At 41.1% G+C, this 20,416-nt stretch overlaps 2 protein-coding genes across 2 annotated transcripts in view; both read left to right on the top strand.

Moving 5' to 3' along the window:
• LOC145399631 (bestrophin-2-like) overlaps nt 1-6,243 on the top strand; it is a 37,636-nt gene extending 31,393 nt beyond the window's left edge. The window contains exons 5-7 of the mRNA XM_080272172.1: nt 3,974-4,209; nt 5,100-5,333; nt 6,017-6,243. Of these exons, the coding sequence (XP_080128298.1) occupies nt 3,974-4,209; nt 5,100-5,333; nt 6,017-6,160 (614 nt within the window). The 3' untranslated portion in view covers nt 6,161-6,243. The remainder of the gene's footprint in view (nt 1-3,973; nt 4,210-5,099; nt 5,334-6,016) is intronic.
• An 8,025-nt stretch (nt 6,244-14,268) lies between these two features.
• The window catches only part of atos (atos homolog atossa), a 243,402-nt gene continuing 237,254 nt past the window's right edge, over nt 14,269-20,416 (top strand). The window contains exon 1 of the mRNA XM_080272379.1: nt 14,269-14,614. The gene's annotated coding sequence lies outside the window, so the exon portion shown is untranslated. The remainder of the gene's footprint in view (nt 14,615-20,416) is intronic.

Below are 20,416 nucleotides of genomic sequence, written 5' to 3'. Positions count from 1 at the left end.
ATTGAGGGGAGGCGTGACGAGGGCTCCGACAGCATAGATTTTGGGGCAGGGATGGGATGGGGCTTGAACCTGTGCTATTGGGTACAAGGCATTGCGGTTCCCAGGCTGCCGCTTCAGCCCAGCAGAGAGGGGCCCGAATCTGGAAGTAGCGTCCCAGGAGGCTGGCCTATCAGTGGGTGTATAATGGCGGGGCAGCTACAGTGCCAAGGCGTGCTTGGAGGGTGTCTCTGTAGCTGTCCTGGCACGGTGCCCCGAGGCCACTGCCACAGCCAGTGGTCACGGCTGGTGGACTGTGGATCCCATATCCCATGCCTGGATTTTTTTTTTTTTTTTTTAATGCGAGGAAGAAGGAACCAAAGGCCGTGAGCCCGCAATTGTTGTTCCTTCCAAGAGAAAAACAAAATACAAGAGAGAGCCAAATTCAAGAGCCGATCACTTCGAGACGGCTGGACACATTGCGGTTGAAAGACTGGAGATCATAGGAAACAGGATATACAGACAGAGGGAGACAGTTCCAGAGTTGACCTGTTGCATAAATGAAGGACTGGGAGTAACGGTCAACTCTTGCATTAGAGAGTTGGACAGAAAAGGGATGAGAGTTTATTGCTAGACGGGTGCTACACACCTGTCGTAGAGGTGGAGGAATGCATTCAGACAGTTCAGAGGAGCAAGGACCATTGAAGCAGCGATAGAAAAGAGATAAAGATGCAACAGTGCGACGAAGTGATAGAGGTTGAAGGGAGTCAGTAAGAGGAGGAGAGTTAATGAGACGAAAAGCCTTTGACTTCACCCTACTGAGAAGAGCTGTATGTGGGGAGCCTCCCCACACATGAGAGTTGTACTCCATACAGGGGCGGATAAAACCCCTGTATAAAGTCAACAATTGTGCGAAGGTAAAGAAGGAATGGAGTCGGCTTAGCACATCTAATCTCTTGGAAGCAGATTTTACTTACAAGAGATGTAATATGATCTTTCCAAGATAAGTCCCGAGTAAATGAAACCTCAAGCATGTTCAACGATGATGCAGGATTAAGCTGAATATTATTAAACATTAGTGGGTATACCTGCAGAAGATTTTGTCGGGTTGATAGGTGTAAAAACTGAGTCTTTGATGCATTAAAAACAACCAGATTATTTTTACCCCAGACAGAGATACGAACCAAGTCAGACATTAGGTGAGCCATAGCTTCATCCCTTGTTTGTTGAAGTTACTGCTGAGAAGGACGTTGCGGGAACCGAATGGAAAGGTGAAGGGTGGAGTCATCAGCATAAGAGTGGATAGGGTTAGATGTACAGCTTAGAAGGTCACTGATGAATAAAAGGAAGAGAGTTGGAGATAGGACAGAGCCCTGAGGAACAGCACAATTTGGCCGTCTACAACAGCGGCGGCTATAGAACGACCAGAAAGGAAGCTAGAGATGAATGCACAAATAGAAGGATAGAAACCGTAAGAGGGAAGTTTGGAAATTAAAGATTTATGCCAGACTCAATCGAAAGTTTTAGAGATGTCAAGTGCAGTGGCAAAACTTTCGCCAAAGTCCCGAAAGGAGGATGACCAGGAGTCTGAAAGGTAGGTGAGAAGATCGCCAGTGGAGTGTCCCTGACGGAACCCATACTGGCGATCAGAAAGAAGGTTGTGAGAGGAAAGATGCCTTAAAATTTTTCCATTAAGAATTGACTCAAAAACTTTTGAGATACAGGATGTTAAAGCAGTTGGACCATAGTTAGAGGGTTGGGAATGGTCACCCTTCTTTGGGACTGGCTGAATGAGAGCAAACTTCCAGCAAGAAGGAAAGGTACAAGTTGATAGACAAAGGAGAAAGAGCTTGCCTAGACAGGGTGTAAGCACAGAAGCACAGTTCCTGAGAACAACAGGAGGGACTCCATCAGGCCCATATGCCTAGTATTGAGGCCAGCAATGGCACAAAATACATCAGCTGAAGAAATCTTAATGTCAGCCATGAAGAAGTCAGAGGGGGGAAGTGATGGACGAACAGCACCGGAATCGTCTGAGGTGGAATTGGAGGAGAAATTCTGAGCGAAGAGATCTGCTTTATCAGTAAAAGAAATAGCTACAGAGCCATCAGAGTGGAAAAGAGGAGGGAAGGATGATGAGGTAAAGTTGTTAGAAAGGTTTTTGGCAAGGTGCCAAAAGGGGCAGGAAGAATTCGAGTTGGAGAGTCAAGGGCATTTAGTACGAATGAAATTATTTTTAGCAGAGCGAAGAACAGACTTAGCACGATTCCTGGCAGAAACGTATAAGAGATGTGATTCGGGGTGGGTTGGCTCCGGTACCTTTTATAGGCCCTCTCCTTGTTGCGGACAGCATTAGAACAAGAGAGATTAAACCAAGGTTTTCTGGCATTAGTCAGAGGATATGAGAAAGGAATGTATGTTTCCATGCCCGAGAGAATAACCTTCGTAATGGGCAAGGCACACTCAGATGGCTCCCGGCCATGGAAGCAATAATCATTCCGGGGAAAATCAAAGAAGTACTGCCTGAGAGCCTTCCAATCCGCAGCTCCAAAGTGCCACAGACGATGTTTCTTTGGAGGGTCCACAGGCCGTACTGGAGCGATAGGACAGGTTAAGGTGATAAGGTTGTGATCGGAGGAGCCCAACGGAGAGAAAAGATTAACAGTGTAAGCAGAAGGATTAGTAGTACGGAAGAGGTCAAGTATGTTGGAGCTCTCTCCAATGCGGTCAGGGATATGGGTAGGGTGCTGTACAAGCTGCTCTAGGTCATTAAGGATAGAAAAGGTGTAGGCTAGTTCACCAGCTGGATCCGTGAAAGAAGAGACCCAAAGGTGGTGGTGAACATTGAAATTTCCTAGAATGGAGATTTCGGAGAATGGAGAAATGGATAGAATGTGTTCCATTGTAGAAGTAAGATAGTCAAAGAGTTTTTGATAGTCAGTAGAATTAGGAGATAAGTAAACAGCGCAGATATATTTAGTCAGAGAACGACAGGAAAGCCAAAGCCAGAGTGTGGAGAGTTCAGAAGATTCGAGTTCAGGAACACGAGAACAAGATAGGTCGTTGCGTACATATACGCAACATCCACTTTTGGCTTTGAAATGAGTATAGAGAAAGCAGGAGGATACAGAAAAGGGTTTGCTGTCAGTTGCCTCAGACAGCTGAGTCTCAGTTAGAAAAAGAAGGTGAGATTTAGAGAAGGAGAGGTGGTGTTCAATAGAGCGAAAGTTAGAGGAAAGGCCGCGAATGTTGCAGAAATGAAGAATAAGAGAGTCAGACAGTGATTCCAGGCAGCTCGAGTCGTCACCGGGAGAGGGGCGGAAGATGGAGGCATTTATGGTCCCCCCCCCCTCTGGGGACTCTGAGGCTTGGTTAAACGACGCCATTTTGGTTGAATTTTGAATATGAAGTGTAGTGTGTACTGTGCATGTAGTTTGGTGTTGATAGAGAAACTTGTACTGGAGAGCATGCTGGTCTACTCTCTGTGTTGCTGAGACACTGAAAAAGTTCAGCAAAGGGGGATGGCCGGGACCTAGTCCCGAGGGCTGATGAAACGGGAGCTCCAGCTCTCCCTGTCAACAGCTTTCCATTCACCTTGGGAGTACTGCCCTGCTCGACTGGTGCTACAGTCTACTCCTCGGAATGTGCGGGTGGGTGGGGCCTGTGATCTGTCTCATTCCGTTATTTTTACCGATTATTTTTATGAACGACCACATTTATTCCGGCTATTGTCATATGATTTCACTGAACTCTGGGAAAACTTTTTTACATAGGGAAGTAAACTTTGCAGTCTCTTGTGATGCCATGTTTCTTGTTGTAATAATAATAATAATAATAATAATAATAATTATTATTATTATTATTATTATTATAATAATAAAAATAATAATAATAATAATAATAATAATAATAGACTCGGGGGTGAAAGGAAAACTGCAACTGACATTATTGGCTGTTGGTAATATTAATAACATGGATCTGTGGTTTGTCCGGCCAGGTTACTTGACTGCTGAGGAACTGAAGGCGTTACAGACACTTGAGGAGAGCAGTAGTCAGCATAAGACGTGGGTGCCGGTGGTGTGGGCGTGTGAACGGGTGGAGAAAGCCAGGTTGGAGGGCCATGTCAGCGATACGGGACAGAGGCTGCTTATTGCTGAGATCCTGCGACTGCGCGGCAACTGTGGCTCGCTCATGGGATGGAACGAGTACAATGTCCCTCTTGTGTACACTCAGGTAATGTACAGAAGCTAACATAGTCTTTCCTAACCTAGCCCAACCATTCGTCATCTATTTTTGCTGCCCCTCACACCACGACACACTCATTTCATGCACTTCACACCCACAGCACACTCACCTCCTGCATCTCAGTTTCACAATACACTCACCTCACTCCCATTTCCTACAACCTCGCTTTCGCAAAACAGACCCAGACGGACCTTCAGCCATAGATCTCACTGATCTTAATATTATACCCTTCACACCACAGCACAGTCCCCTAATGCACCTCTCTCTCACAGCACTCTCACGTCGTGCACATTTCCCACATTATACAGCCTCCAACATACGGTCTTCGAAAAATCAGCGTTATGATCACGCACTATAAAACATTCACATAATGCACTTTCCTCTCATGACATCACAAGCCTTCAGCATAGTCCCAACAACTGGTCGCTGATAATGTCCGACTGATGATTTTTGAAATCCATTGAGTTAAATCCAATTTATTTAAGGAATTTATCATAAGGTTGGTTATGAATCTCAGCCAAAAACCACTGACAAAACACCCATTGCACTGCAAGTTGTGACTGTCCCTGTATAGGCTACTCCTGGTTCTCCTTGTTGCATGAGTAGTTCCTGGAAAAACAAATTTTAGTTATCTGATAGGGAATCAATGGTAACCTTGCTCGTGAATGTTTACTATGAATAAACAGTACAGTATTTAAATAATTCATCGCTGTTTCTCAGGTGGTGACTATCGCGGTCTTCTGTTGCTCCTCCTCCTGTGCATTGGGCAAGCAGCTGTTTAAAAAAGCAAACTCAATCATGTGGCGCGAAATTGACCGCAAGTTTGCTTGCGAGTCTCAGCACAGAATCTATTGACTAATATGTCATTACTTCCTCAGGTGGTGACCATCGCAGTGTACTCCTACTTCTTCTTCTCCGTGTTGGGCGAGCAGTTCCTGGACCCGGCGCAGAATTACCCAAACCAGGACTTGGATCTCTACGTCCCCTGCTTCGCCCTCCTCCAACTCTTCTTCTACGTAGGCTGGATCAAGGTGGCAGAGGCGCTCCTGAATCCCTTTGGCACCGACGATCACGACTTTGAGTTCTTGCCCCTTTTGACCAGGCATCAGGAGGTAGGCGGACGACTGTTAACCATGAGTGTTTAGTTACATTATTCCTGTAGATCATAGCTTGCCACTTGAAAGTAATTAATTGGTGTGTGTGTGTGTGTGTGTGTGTGTGTGTGTGTGTGTATGTATGTATGTGTGTGTGTGTGTGTGTGTGTGTGTGTGTGTGTGTGTGTGTGTGTGTGTGTGTGTGTGTGAATAGTCCTTTGAAAGTAATTGTAACTGATGCTTGTATATCCTTACCTTATGGGAACTTGGTGCTGGAGAGAGATGCCTTCATGCTGTAGCACCATTGTAATAAGGTGGCTTCTTTGCCTAGCTATGCAAACATCCCTCAACTCCCTCTCCGTCCCCCAGAAGGAAGGTAGTGGACTGCAGTAGATACAGTAGGCATCTTCACCTTGCAGTTCACTAGGTTCACATTTTAAATGAACCTGGAGCTACAACATCAACTACTACTACTGTTACTATTGTTATCTATGGGAAATTATTTATATTAAAAACTGATTAAGAGTCTTTACAGATACGACCTCTGATGCCTGCTATGGAGATATTTATCATAACAGTTGGTTAGAATGTATGATGCTTTGTAAATATGCCCCCTGTTGCTTATCCCTTTATAAGTACGAATCCTGATGCTTTCTTGTCCCTTTATAAGTACGACCCCTGATTTTTGTGTGCCCCTACAGATGACGACCCTACTATCGGAGCAGGCCAGTGCAGCGCTCGCCTCCGTTTCCCCAGACAACTCCAAACTCGACCCCCCGCCCGCCACCTTGGTCTACTCCGACGACTACGACGAAGACACCCCCCTCGCCACGCCGGAGCTGTAGCAAAGACCCCCCCAGGCTGAAGTCCCTGCCATCAGAAGGAGAAAAATGCTTGAAACAAACAAGTGAACAGTTAACTGCGTCCTTGTGCGAAAATGTACAGTAGTATCTGTAGTCAAGAATTATAAAAAAGATGGTCATTATTGTCTTCAGGAATTCTGCAAAAGATAATCAGCATTGTGTCTTCAGGAATTATGCAAAAGATAGAATGTCAGTTAGCCCTTGTGCTTCCCCAAGGATGTCTTCTATTAAAATCTAGCTAATGCCAAATTGTTCTGTCCTGCTTAGGAAAAACGTCTGTAAGGATGAAGGAATCAGTAGTTTGGATGACTTACCATATGAATCTGTATATCAAGAATTAGTAATTTTTGCACATAGAACACTCCTGAAGCATTATAAGATGACCAAGAAATGGGACTGTCAGCCACGGTTCTAATGACAAGAACTTCGTGTTTAACTGTTTTAAAAAACCAGGACTGAGATTCACAAAGTAACTTACAATAATTTCTTTGTAGTAAAGTAAGAGATATTATTTTTGTGGGAAGAACAAGACACGTGGAAAACTTCTGTTCTCTATTATCCTTGCCGTTCTTCTTCGTCACTAGTGGACTGGGTCGAATTCTTCCTGCAAAAACAAATCTTTGTTGGAATAGGAAATTGATGGCAAATTTCTTTGTGAATCAACATCTAGGATAGCTTTAAAAAACATATAATACTCTGACATATGATGCATAACTCAAAGTGAAGATAAACGCATTCTTGGGGCAATATTCTCTGCAATTATGTAGGCATCTTAACATCTCGTTCTTACCAGTTTATTCCTGCATTTGGCACATTAGTATTCTTTTTAGTGACTTACGCGGTTTGTGTTGATATTAAAAAGGCTTAAATTAACCAGAACAGTACTGTAATGTGCAGTATGCAGCATAAATGGCAGAGGAGGAGGAGGTCTCAAATACCCGCCTTGTAGAGATGTTACTGTGGGTCATATTATCACTGACTTAGGAGGCCTCTTTCTTAGCTTTTTGTTATATATTATGCTATATAATTCTCCTCGATATTTACTTAAGTCTTTACGGTGTGGATATAAACTGCATAAATAGCATGCAAGAAACTAATAATAATAGTGGTAAGGAAGAAGTAATAGGGAGCCTTGGAAGCTGACGAGGATATAGACCTATGTGAGGAGGGGGTAAGAGAGCCTGCTTTAGGCCAGCACAGTGTATCCAAAAACTGTATTGTAGTATCATCCATTTACTTAAATTCTGGGCTGAGATTTATAGACAAACTTGCAATCAAATCAATGGCACAGCAATGATTTGTGTTTGCAGGAAGAACCAGGTGCACTAGGATAGTCTGTACGCTCCTTTCCTTGTCCTTCCTGTGTGTACATCATGGTTAGGACAAGGAATGAGCCATTAGTTTCGCAGGAAACACAAAACACATGAGAGGAAATTGTACTCTCCTTTCCTTGTCATCTTCATTATCATCACTCCGTCATTTTCACCCACCTGCAAGCAAGGGGGGGAGGGGAGGTTGAGTTCAGATAGCAAGAATAGCAAGGAAAAGAATATAACAGTGGGAGATTTAATCAACATCATGCTCAATGAAATGGGTCACACATCCATTCATTCGCCATTCAAGCCTTCAAAATCCTGGTTTCACCTCTCTGTAAAAACAAATCATAGTTACGATATGAAATAGATCGTAAGTATGTTTGTGAATCCCTGCCATGCATCGTAATATCATCACTTTACTTAAACTCTGGCCTGTGATACTAGTCGAAACTTAAAAAAAAAAAAAAAGTCCTTTATATGTTAACTTTTATACGATTTTAGATATTAATCAGCCTTCTGAACCCAAAGAACCCAATGTATTTCAGCACACACAATGTTTACTGTTTAAATTAAGTGTTGTCACTGGTGGCTACTATTAGTCTTAAGCTATGAAAGAAGTATTTGGCCTGTAACTCCCAATAGCATGGTAATTTTTATTATTATTATTATTTTTTTATTTATTTATTTATTTTTTTTGATAAGGCAGAAGTCTAGTAATTTTGTCAATGCAGTTTTAACATGCTCATGTAAATTCAGGAAGCATTTATTTATTAGTGTTTTTAATTACAAATAGGAAAATACAGTTTTATGCTGTTTCTTAATAACTTACATCACCAGCCCAGCGACTGCCTCGTCTCTGAGTTAAAACCATATGAACGATGTATATCTGCAGTTACTTTTTTTTTTAATTATTATTATCTGCTGCACCAAGCGGGGTTGACTAGACTTTTTTCGTATAAAGTGAGTGTGTACAGTAGAGGACATTATTAAGCTCAACCCTTCAGCTAATCACTGTCCTCTGCTGGTTATTATCCTTACTGAGAGGTTTGGGATGATGCTCTGCCCGCTGATGAGTCTCTTTGGTATGATGTATCAGGAAGGAAAAATGAGACATGTTGTAAATGTGAAGTCGATGTGGTGAAATGGTAGAAAAACCTTTGTCCATGAGTGTACCAGAATGGATGAGCTGCAGCCGAGCTTACAATGACACACACTCACTGTGTTTGGGAGGTGGTGGGAATCTGTTTTACAGCAAACTATCGCGCCTGTTGAACCCTGAAGAATTGTCTTTTAAAAGTAAACCTCATTGACTTGTGCTTCATATAAATTTGAAGACACTGACTTACGTAACAAATAAAACCTTATTGATATTAACCACTGGAAAATGGGTTATACATCTTTACACTTCTTAGAATTTCATTAGGGAGCCAACGACAATGCAGTCACGTCCAGCGTAAGTAACCACTTCTTGTAAAGTACTGCATGATTAGTCCTGTGTCTGTTGAATGCATGGTTACCTGTGCTTGTTGCAAATCCTGTGAGTCTACAAGACAACTAACCCATGTTCTATCCAAAGCTTATTAATAGCGTTATTATTTTTAAAAATAATTATAATAAATATTTAAGTAATCTCTCTCTTTGCATCCATCTGTCACCAAACATCAAGCTTGAAAAGGGTACGTTTCATTCTCATTTCATATTTCTGAGCCTGACGTATAATATATTGAAAATATTGTAAAGTACCTCACATCATACTTTTATTTGTCTGACTTACTTTTGAAGGTACTGCTCTTGTGGAATTTTAGCTCTTGGTTCCTTCTTTCGACTTAAAGAGTCAGGAATTAGTCAAAACATTTTGGGCACCTGGACACCACCACACCAGCTGCTTACTACACCATACCCATACTCTATCACCACTGTCATATTTGTCCACCACCTCACTACATCAGTCCATCATCACCACCAGAACACACCACACCCATTCACCCACATATCTTTCACCACCACCACCACACCACACCACATTTTTGTCCCACTATACTCTAGCAGTTCACCGTCACACCACACTAAAGTGCAGCATAAGAACAGAAGGAAAAAAATATATATAACTGTGGTAGGGCTTTTGGAAACACCTCTCTTGAGCTTTCATAGAGTCTCCAGGTGCTTGCAAGATTAAAATAAAAGTCGTCATTAAACTGCTTTGGTAAGATATGACTCTTCTGAGAATAATGCAGCAATACCAAAGAAGAAAACCTATCAAGAAATACCCATAGCCAGTATGTTCCAAGAAAAGATCATTATGTTGTCGCCCCTGTCCAACTGGAAGTGAACTAGACGAACTGCAGAGACAAAACCACTTCATCCAGGCATTCCCAGAGATCTCGTGTTTGAGCTAACGGTTTGGTGCTGAGTGCCTGCAGCTATCGGGACATTAAGCATCACACATAACTCGTGCATGTTTACTTCTCTGTGGAAATAAGAAATGAACCCAAGACACCGAGGGAGGGCATGTGCCTGTCATTTGGGTTTTTACTTTGGTCAGCGTCAGGCTTGGAGGAACAACTGGTAACAACTATAGTCACGTATTCTCTTGCCTTAGTCTTTACACGATGAAAGGCCAATCCTATGCTGGATAATTCTCATGGCGGTAGCAAAAATCTAGTATCCAAGATTTGTACCGATGTCTGAGGGGGTTAGTGGACGCTGTTATTTTATCCAGCGAAAGACCACTCCAGGTGCATTAAATTGTCAGATGGTAGAAAATAAGTTTCATATTTTCCCAAGTCAGTAAGAAAAGAATCAAACATGCAACTATGACTCTTCACTTCAATTTGGCAAGAAACTGACATACTCTATCCCTGATGCTAAGCTGAAAAACAAAATGGGTCGTAGTCTAACTGGCTTTGGAGAATGAAAGGAGTGGAAATGAGTTATCGAGGTAAGCGAGTGGAGTTACATGGAGACAGTTCGATAGCATTTCATTGTAGAAGTGTGTGTATTGAAAAGAGCTGGTAGTAGGCTACACTAAGATGTCTGATCACATGGGGCCAATGGAGAGTAACAGACCATCACCATCATCATCATCACTTTTTCCCCCACCTTAAGACGGAGTGAAGTGGATCCCGAAACAAGGACACGAAAATTATGAGAATGATTGATCTATATGCATACCCAGTGAAGTGGACCAATCATTTACATATCATTCAAGCCCCAGGAATTCTAGCTGTACCTCAATCAGTACAGCACAAATATTCTACTCATTATTTATTTCTGTTTTTCTTTACAGGTGCTCTGGATAGGCTATACACCCTCCATTTAGTCATTCAGTTGATAATCTAGTTAAAAAATCAATATATTGAAAGTATATCTTAACCGATACTTGGGAATAATAGTAGTAGTATTTTAGGGGGTTAAGGAAGTCCCATCACTTCTTTAGAAGTTGTTATGCTTATCGACTACGAAAATTCTCGTTTATGAGTAGCCTAGCCACAGGTTCGTGTGATACTAATGCGGCAACAGAATGAAATACATTATATAAAATCAACATTCACGTAGTTCCCATAGATAATAAAAAGGCGAATAAAAATGTCATGAAGAAATGAACAAGGAAAACGTGCCAGGAGTACTGTAAAGGTCACGAGAAAACTATCCATGTAACATAGTTTTGCGAGGGCTGTGGCCGTGGACAGTTTTCGCATTTTTGACGGGGGAAATGACAAGAGAAATAGAGTGAGGCTTCATGGTCAGTCTGTGGTTGCAGGCAGTGGTACCCTCAGCCCGTCCGTGATGAGATCCGTGATTTGGGATTAGTGATGGTAAAGTTTTCCTTTCAAAAATACTCCAGTGACTAATAAATGCAGTGTCTCATACAATTTCATATGCATGCTGGAGGCTCAGTATATTGTAATCTACAAACCTGTATTGTTCAACTTCGAGGGGAAAGAGTAAGGTTTACATTAGTCACCTTAATAAGCGAAACGTTTTCTGTAAAACCTCACGTCATCGACATGCTGGCTCGAGGCTGCTGGGTTTATGTTTGGGCTGGCCAGCTGATAATCACTCTCGTCCCAAGCTGCTCTCTGACAGGTGGCAACGTTGTCTTGGTTCTTGTGTACAGATACCTAGGTCAAGAGAATTATTCTCTTGACCTAGACAGATACAGTACATACGAAACTTACGAACAAGTTCGGCTTAGTCGTACCACTTTGAACGAATTTCACCGGGAAAACATTTAAGTTGCACTAATGAGAACAAATTCTGATACGCAGGATAAAAAGGAGATACCTGTCAGTAGCTTCAGTGATGCTACTGCGTAGTACTTTTAGTACTTTTGCTAGTACGGTACTGTTGAACACATATCTTGTCCTGTACGGTAGTTCTGTTGAACACATATCTTGTCCTATACTTGCTGTAGTTTTGTAGTTGCCATTATGCATATTAATACAAGTAACTTTACTAAATGCGAAAACTAACTCAGTATGATGTATTTTACAGTCAGTTTATTTACTGTAATAACTGCCTGCAGAGGAATTTAACTCAGTGAAGAAATTATCTTTCTTGAAAACACTGCTTACTTACGAGGAAGCATAGTAAGAATTTTGCGAATCATCCTGGATTAACGAAAGTACAGTACATCATACAAAGAGTAATGCACAATGCTAGCACGCTATTACTTTCCTCTCAAAACTATCCGCATGTACTGTCGCGATCACAAATTTCTTCCCCCCCCCCCCTGGTTCGTGGTGGGTCGAGGCCAGGATGGAGGATATGCCAGACGAGCGGACAGGGGTCAATTAAGTATGAGATAATGTGAGGCTCACTCACCTGAACCACAACAGTCTTACGAACGAAACATAACACAGTTATGAAGCAGTTCATGAATCATTAACAGACTACTGTCTCCGCACGCTTGGCTGTATTTCAGCCCTGGCTTTGACTCCCTGCAAGCCAGGAAGGCGGAGAAGAAATCAGTGATCGTGTTAGTACGGCTGTGAAAATAAAGACTGATTCACCTCATAATGACAAATAACTAGACTAGGTAATATCGTACGAAACCTAGTGATGCTATCCTCGAGTCAGACAACTTTTTAGAATGTTAGTTTCAGAATTGTGGACTCAGCCTTTGGTTCCTTGTTTCTTGCATTAAAAAAAAAAAAATATTCGACCAAAACGTAAATTAATATTATTGTCCGCAACGGTACATTAATATCTATCTTAAACTGTTGACCTCTTAGGCTACTAAAAATCTTAACATGCACAACTCTTGTTCATTTCACAGATCCACCTGCAAGTGGCAAAAACTTACGATCAGTCCCCAGACGTAACTAAGATTTGTTTTTTGCAGGAAGAACAAAGACACGGAGAATACAGAATCTTCCCTCATCTCTTGTTCTTCCTCCAAAAACTTATCTTAGTTAAGGGAGGGAAGTTCTCATCAGTTATGCAGTGGATCCAACGCTGAAACTAGTCAGAACGTGATACCTCAACTGGGGGTCTAATTTATAAATCTTCCTGAGGTAAAACTGTGTACAATATTATTCGTTTGTTTACACTTCTCTCAGCTCACAAGCAACGAACACTTCACAGCCAAACTATAGTTCAATACTGAAGAGAAGAAATGAGACCAAACAAAATAAATTATACGTTATACCGCTGAAAAAGATTAATTGCTATACTCGTTAATCTTAAAAAAATAAATGGAGGACTAAGATCCTCTACAAGTACTTCCCAGCAGGTCACAGCGCCCAGCAACACACAAAGTCACCCTATCACAGGCTGCTACTCACACTGCCATGCACGTGCTCCATTACGCCATCCAGTACTACGAATTGGGCAAATAAATGAAGCTTTGTGAGACTTCTAATTCTAGCTCAGTATTGTAACATTGAATACTTTGGATCTGGCGAACATCTGAGCTTTCTCGGATGCAACATTCTGCCATCAAAATCTAGATGTGGCAAATTTTTGAACTCTGCAAGATACTTCAATATCCCGTGTCCATATACATTTTCCACACTGTTGTAAATGGACAAATGGCTAAAGCAAACATAATTACACAACAGATACTAATACACCACCGAAAAGAGATCTGTAAACAGCCAATTCATCTTTCTCATTTTATCTCCAATTCTGATACTGCTAAGTTGTCGTGGTGTAAACTTTTTAATTCGACAGAGACACCTGCTTGGTGTAATTTTCTTAACTTACGAATGTATATATCACGAAATGTTGGACACAGAATAAATAAATAATAGCTCCTGCAGTGATGCAGTCAAGTTCCCCTCGGATAACTGCATCATCGTGCATTATAACTCTTCTTGCCACAGACCCCAACACCGAGATTCAATGCATTCTCGTTGTTATTTGGAAGATGAAATGACAGTAACTGATAAATTATATTTTACTGTACAATCCGTTCACTGTACCTTTAAGTATGCACTGTAAAATAACAAACATACAGAGTAACTTCTGAAGTTACCACTTGGCGCATCCTCAAGACTTTGTTTACGCTCAATCCTTTATGAGTGCGAACGTCAACTTCAGGCAAAGAGCAAATTTAGCTTCAAAAAACTGTGTAGCCCATATACAAATGTTAACGGCATAATTATCGGCAACTCAAACGAAATACCATGCGAACAAAGGACAAGTTAACGTTGGATGAGATGAAAAAAAGAAAAAGAAAAACCTTGATAGTTGCTAGGGCGAGAGTGGCTGGGGACGAGAGCATCTGGCTCAGGGAATCAGCTGGGCTGCTCACAACACGTCTGGCTGAGATACAAGCCTGACTAGTTGCGCCTCTCTCAACATGACGGCAGAATTCTCGCACGTTTGGACAGAAAGTGACCTTCTCGTGCAGTGAGAATGCTCATCTAGGCCTGTTCTATCCCTGATCTGAAAATTACAGTGATTAATTACTGCAGTGTATGGAGAAAAAGCCTCCAAAATGACGCTCTAGCAAGTCTTTGTTTGGAGCTTCATCTGGGCGGTTACACCTCCGCGCAGCTATTGAATTTTTAGTCTTCGGCATTTTCCATTAACGCATCCATGAAGTAAAGGACTGTAACGTGAGGAGAGGGTGGACTTGTGCGCGGAAGCTACAGTGTGATCCCTCAGTATCAAGGTAAGAAGAAATGCTATGATATTGTCAGCTGATTCATGCGACTTCAGGCGTACCAACCACTGAGGTTTTAATGCTTCTTTCCACTTTACTTTTCCCCGTTTTATTAGTTTCGGCAGATTCCGGTGGTAGGAAATACAGTTCAACTTACACTATGTGCGAAGCTGTATTTGAAAGAAGGAAACAGAAAGAAGATAAATGCAAAGTTTTCCTCAGCTGATAGAGTAATGCAAGTAATGTTGGCAGGCTTTATTTTATGGTCGAATTGGAAAGGCTCTCCCTTTGAGAGAAAGTGATTAAAACCCATAAAAAGACTATAAATGTTCTGCTTTACTCGTAAGCAATTCTGAGCTATTAAAATCTGTAGATATACTAAATGGTGAAAATATTAGCTAAGAGTAGTCTCGTTTATTCCTGAGTATGCTTTTTATATAATTAACATTACACGTCAGTTGAGTTGGTTGTGATAAGGCCATGTAACACGAAGAAATGAAATAGTATTTTATGCGGTAAAAGTTGCTGCTTACGTTTATTCCAGGGTGATTCAATTTACGCTGGTTGTGAAGGAAGTTGAATTTTGAATCTACCGTTAGCCATCTAACCCGTCACTACCCATTATTTCCCCTGATCCCTACCAGTACTATGACGAGTTTTCTGGTTATTTTCATTACCGGACGATTTCCTGCAGGTTAGGAGGGGCGTTTTGAGCTGAAGGAATTAAATAAATGTAAACCCCGTGAACATTAGGTTCCCCAGCTTAGTAGTCATGTGGTAGGAAGGATGAAATGTGATACACTTGGGCTGAATTTATACATCATTTAAGTATGCGAAGATTTTCGTCCTTTTGCAGCTTATTTTCCTTTGTTCAGTTGCTGAAAATGACAATACTAGGGCTTTACATTCTTTCCATAGTACAGTGCTTCTTCGTGAGTACTATCATATTTTAATGTTAATCTCTTATGTTGTAGCAGTGAAGATGGAGAGAGGATAATTTTACGCATAGTGATTAGTGTAAATTGTGTATATATCCATGGCCAGAATGATTCTATTCACGAGGACGCCAATTTTTGTAAGAAGTGTGAATCATGCAGCTTACTGTATATTCCAGTCAGTCATTGTACTCAGGTTTTCATCTTCCCTTTTCGACGTTTTGTTTTCCCCCACAACTTCGAACTGGATAGGTACTACTGATATGCCCAGAGTCATCCCTTCCACACCATTGACAGTTAAAGTTTTTGAATGAAATCATCAGAAGGTAGCAAGAATAAAGTACAGTATATTAGCCTTTGTCATTAGAGTGAAGTGATTAGTTAATCCCTTCAACCAAAGGACGTAACCTGTATAATAAAGCTTCTGCCAGGCGAATTTTTTTACATTATATAACCACCCCCACTTCTGCGGCAAAGGCTGTGGTGGTAGCGTGATGAAATGCTGTAATAATAGTGAATGAGTTTATATAGACACTGTGACCCTGGCCCATTATGCATCCCATACTTTATCGTAGTGAATAAACCCGTAGGTGCCATTCATCTTAGAGTGAAAAACTTGTACCTTTCAATAGAAAATAACCTGTACTCTGCCGTTATAAATGATGGAGAATAACCCAGTACCATCATTGGATAGAGACCAGTGAATAACCCCGTATCATTATTCAGTATAGTGATTAAATCCGATACAGTTGCATTTTATACGTGCTCTGCAATTAATCAGCATTTCTTGGAAGGCTGTGACGGATAGTTGCGGTGGTTGACATACCGGAACACACTAAGGGACAAAGTTCGCCCAATATTTTACCTCTTATGCATGTCAGTGTCCTATGCTGGTAAATTATCCCGAATTGAGGAGCTTCCCCCCCCCCCCCGCCAGGTGTGAAGTGGACGTTGTGGAATTGTAGGCGAGCTTTTGTCCATCATTGTAGGTCGGACAAGTATGAAGTATTCGTAGTTCGGCAATAGTTATGTTTTCTTTAGCCTTTTTTTGCTTACATGCTTTTTCTATTTTCAGGCGATTTTATTCCGAAAAGGTTGGTAACTGCTGGGTTAGCCAGAGCCATCATTATGCTTTTGTACGAAACGCCTTTTTGAAGATAATGAAATTGTTTTGAGGCAACAAGACTAATTACCGTACATTATATAAAATGTTCTCCTGTTGAACAATTTGTTAGATGACTAGATTAATTGTGGAACGAGTTTTGGCTCCATTTTTAGATGGCATGTAAAATCGTCAGTAGTTAGCTAGGATTAGAATTTAAAAGACGTCCAAGGACTGAAGGGGATAAGTAGGAGTCTTTAGGAAATTTAAACAGCATTTCATGGTTCGCGAATTTCAAAGTTCATTCATTGGAGTTTGTATGAATCTAAATCTGATTTGAATTTTTTTTAACTCATGCAATATATGGATTTTGGCAGCTGACCACCACGGTGGAATTATTAAAACTGAGGGGGTGAAAGTGAAAGCAAATCCGGATTTTTTATGGTCATTGTTGGAACAGTTGTGAGCATTTAGATGTGGTAGCTAAGGGTGTATGCCATGTTATAGGCATGTGTATCATCATTATCATCACCACTACCACCACCCTCGTCATCAGCATCATCCCGCCCTCCTTTTCCCAGCATAGGATGAGTATTTCGCCAGACAGATGAATATTCAGATGCTATACAGTATGACAGACAGATCGCAAATAAGAGTTCTTGGAGACTTGTTGTGTCGACATAGGCCTTACCAGAGTTGACGTGGTTAGAATGAGGGAAGGAAGACCGAGACTGAGATAAAAGGAAGGGACAGAAATACCAGCAGAGGTCTGTTTATCGAGGCCACCCCAAACAGGATGCAGCGTTGGGCAATAGAGATCGATTGAAATGCTAGATCGATATAGATACGATTGATGATAGGCTAGATATAGATACGATTGATGATAGGCTAGATAGATATAGATACGATTGATAGGAAAATTTCACTGGGCATATAAAGTTTCTAGAGATGTGGGTGAAGAAAACAATGATTATTAAATAGTAATAATTTAGGTAAGGCCTGTAACTCCTCCAGACACCTGCGAAACGGAGGACAACAATCCCGGCTATGGCTACGGGAACATAAAGGCTAAATTTGGTGGTCGCGGTAGCTTGATATACCGGTACAGTAAATAGAAACAGAACACTGGTTTAAACAGGGCACGCGTTATGTTTTGCCTATTTCGTCGTACAAACGACAGGAGGGAGGATAATAACCCCTGTTGTGTAAGGTTATAAAGGATTGCCTGCTGCTGTTAATAAATGAGAGGCATTAGACATTATGTTCCTTGCTGTTTGTGGACGATTTTTTTTTTTATAGAATTTTATAACTAGGGATTAGATAAAATTATTCCCTTCTGTTGCTAAATATAGTCACTGATAAATATCGTCTCGTGATAGTCACATAAAAAAAGCGTAGTGAAGGGGGTTATCCATATTTCTGGTTGAAGAAAGAAACAATCCAAGCACATTAAAAACACGTGCAGAAGGGAGGGCATTGAACCCTGGTGCATAGCAACGTAGAGGTTCAGTTTGCGTGTTTTAGTAGATCAATAGAAAGGTACCCTGGCATTAGTTTTCATCGGCTCGTTGGGTCTTGTTCATTATGATTTTAGAGATTCGTGACGCATTTTTCATTTGTGATTTGGTCTATACATTGCACCATAATATCTTCTTGGTTTGTTAATAGAAAGGTGTGAATAACATGCAAAAGAATGTTAGGATAATGTACAAAATAATCGGTAAGGAAGAGGTCCTTTTAGGCCATTTTTATTTCCAATATTACGATCCCTGTTTCTGCTACACACACTCCTAAAGCACCCACATAAGAGAAGGTAGGGTGGTGACCTCATTGGTGGAAGACTATAGGGTAAGTTTGACTGCCGAGATAGATAAGAGATACTGTAGATAAACCGTAGCATGTTGTTTCGAACCCACTTCTATTTCGGTGATATAAAACACCACCAGAAACGAAGTTACTATCCCCAGTTGTGGTTATTAAAAAGATATGAGTTTGCTTTTGTTGAGATATAAATATATTGCGGTGCTTTTTAATTTTTGTTTTTCTTATTTCACTGCTTTAAACTCCAAATCACCTGCAGTGCCTCCAGCTGTGAGTGAGGGGTTTTAAAATTGGAAGTTCGCATGCTGTGCTTGATCATACAGGTGAAATAGATATATGGCATTGGTTTTTGTTAGCTTCTATTTTTGTTTCGCATCCACGGAAGGAAAGATAAATGACCAGTTTTATGTGAACAGTTGCATGGTTTGCGTGTTGCGGTAGATCGATAACTAGACAGCAGGAATGTGTTTTTGTTGTTTTTCGTTTCGCACCAGCAGAAAGGAAGACAGTGACCTGAAATGTACTGGAATTTGCGTGATATGGTACCGGTATACAGCAGAGAGAGAGAGAGAGAGATGCACTTATACAGTATTTGTTTTTATTTATAGATAGGTTGAGAGGCCAAGAATATAATGTTATTTGTTTGTATATAGATGTTAAGATTTTCATCTTTATGTATTTATATACCAGTATTTATTTACAGGGAACGTATTTTGCACCAGCGAATGGAAGGTTAATGACCTCAGTGTTGGAGTTTAAGGGCTGAATTTATGTCCTGATAGACAGAGGAGTTGATAGATAGGCAGAGTAGCATTAGCAGGAGTACCGTACCTACGTAAGGGAAGGGAATGACAACTCGTATAAGAATATACCGGTGATGGTTAAATGCGGGAAATGGTAGACAGATAAAAATAACCCGAAGTGTTTATTCTGTTGGTTCCTATTTCTTTCTCACTGATATGATGACTTACCTTTTCAATCCGATGACGTCATTTTTGTATTTTCGTATCACACGGTAACATCATTCAGCTTTGGAGAGTCTCGAGGTAGAGGAGTTAGACATGGCCTTCAGTCAAATCCCTTCACAGCTGTAAGTCAATTGTGGATTGAATAAAATCGTCGGATGATGGCAAGAAGACAAAAAAAAAAGGGGGGGGAGGGGTTAAATAACAAAGAAGGGAGGTAAGGCCGATGACTTGGGACTGTAAAGGCGAAGTTTGCGTGCCGTAGAAGAGGTAGATATGCTAAAGATAGATACGGATAGAGCGCTGTGTAGCATGTATGGGTCGATTTTTTCCCTGTTCCTAAAAAAAAGAATATAATGAAATGATTTAAGCACGTACAGAAAAGAGGAAAGGTTGATGATCTGAGTCTTGTGTGACAGTGAGGACGAAGTGTGCGTGCTGTGGTAGAAATAGATATAACTGAAGGTATATAAAGATAGAAAGTTGCTGTAGTAAGAGCAGATTTTTTCCTATTTCTACTTCACCGACATAAAACAGTCCAATGTACTGTACGTGCGGAAAAGAAGGTACGAGACTATGAAAAGAATATTGTGTGTTGTACGGTATTTAAGAAAGAAACTGGACCCTATTCTACTGCGGTGATATAAACATAAACGTAAAGAACTTGCAGAAGGAAAATAGTTATCACACACACACACACACACACACACACACACACACACACACACACACACACACACAGACGCACACGAGGGAGAGAGAGAGAGAGAGAGTCTGTCGTTGGTTTTTATTTCTTACGTTGATATGAATGCACTCGGATACCTATGTAAAAGAGAAGCTAGGGTAGTGGCCACAGAGCTGGGGGTACATACTCTGCCAAGTCTGCGTGCTTTGATAAGATAGATACGATAGTGGTGGAAAAGTAACCCTGTCTATTATTCTTTCCTGTTTCTGTACCTCAGCCTAAATTCACCGCACACCCAAAGCC

Source organism: Coenobita brevimanus, chromosome 50 (assembly GCF_032717465.1).
Source record: "Coenobita brevimanus isolate Jiangsu-jjx chromosome 50, ASM3271746v2, whole genome shotgun sequence".
NCBI classification, from domain to species: Eukaryota; Metazoa; Arthropoda; class Malacostraca; order Decapoda; family Coenobitidae; genus Coenobita; species Coenobita brevimanus.
The sequence above is the reverse complement of the archived record's forward strand: the minus strand, read 5'-3'. Positions and strand labels throughout refer to the sequence as shown.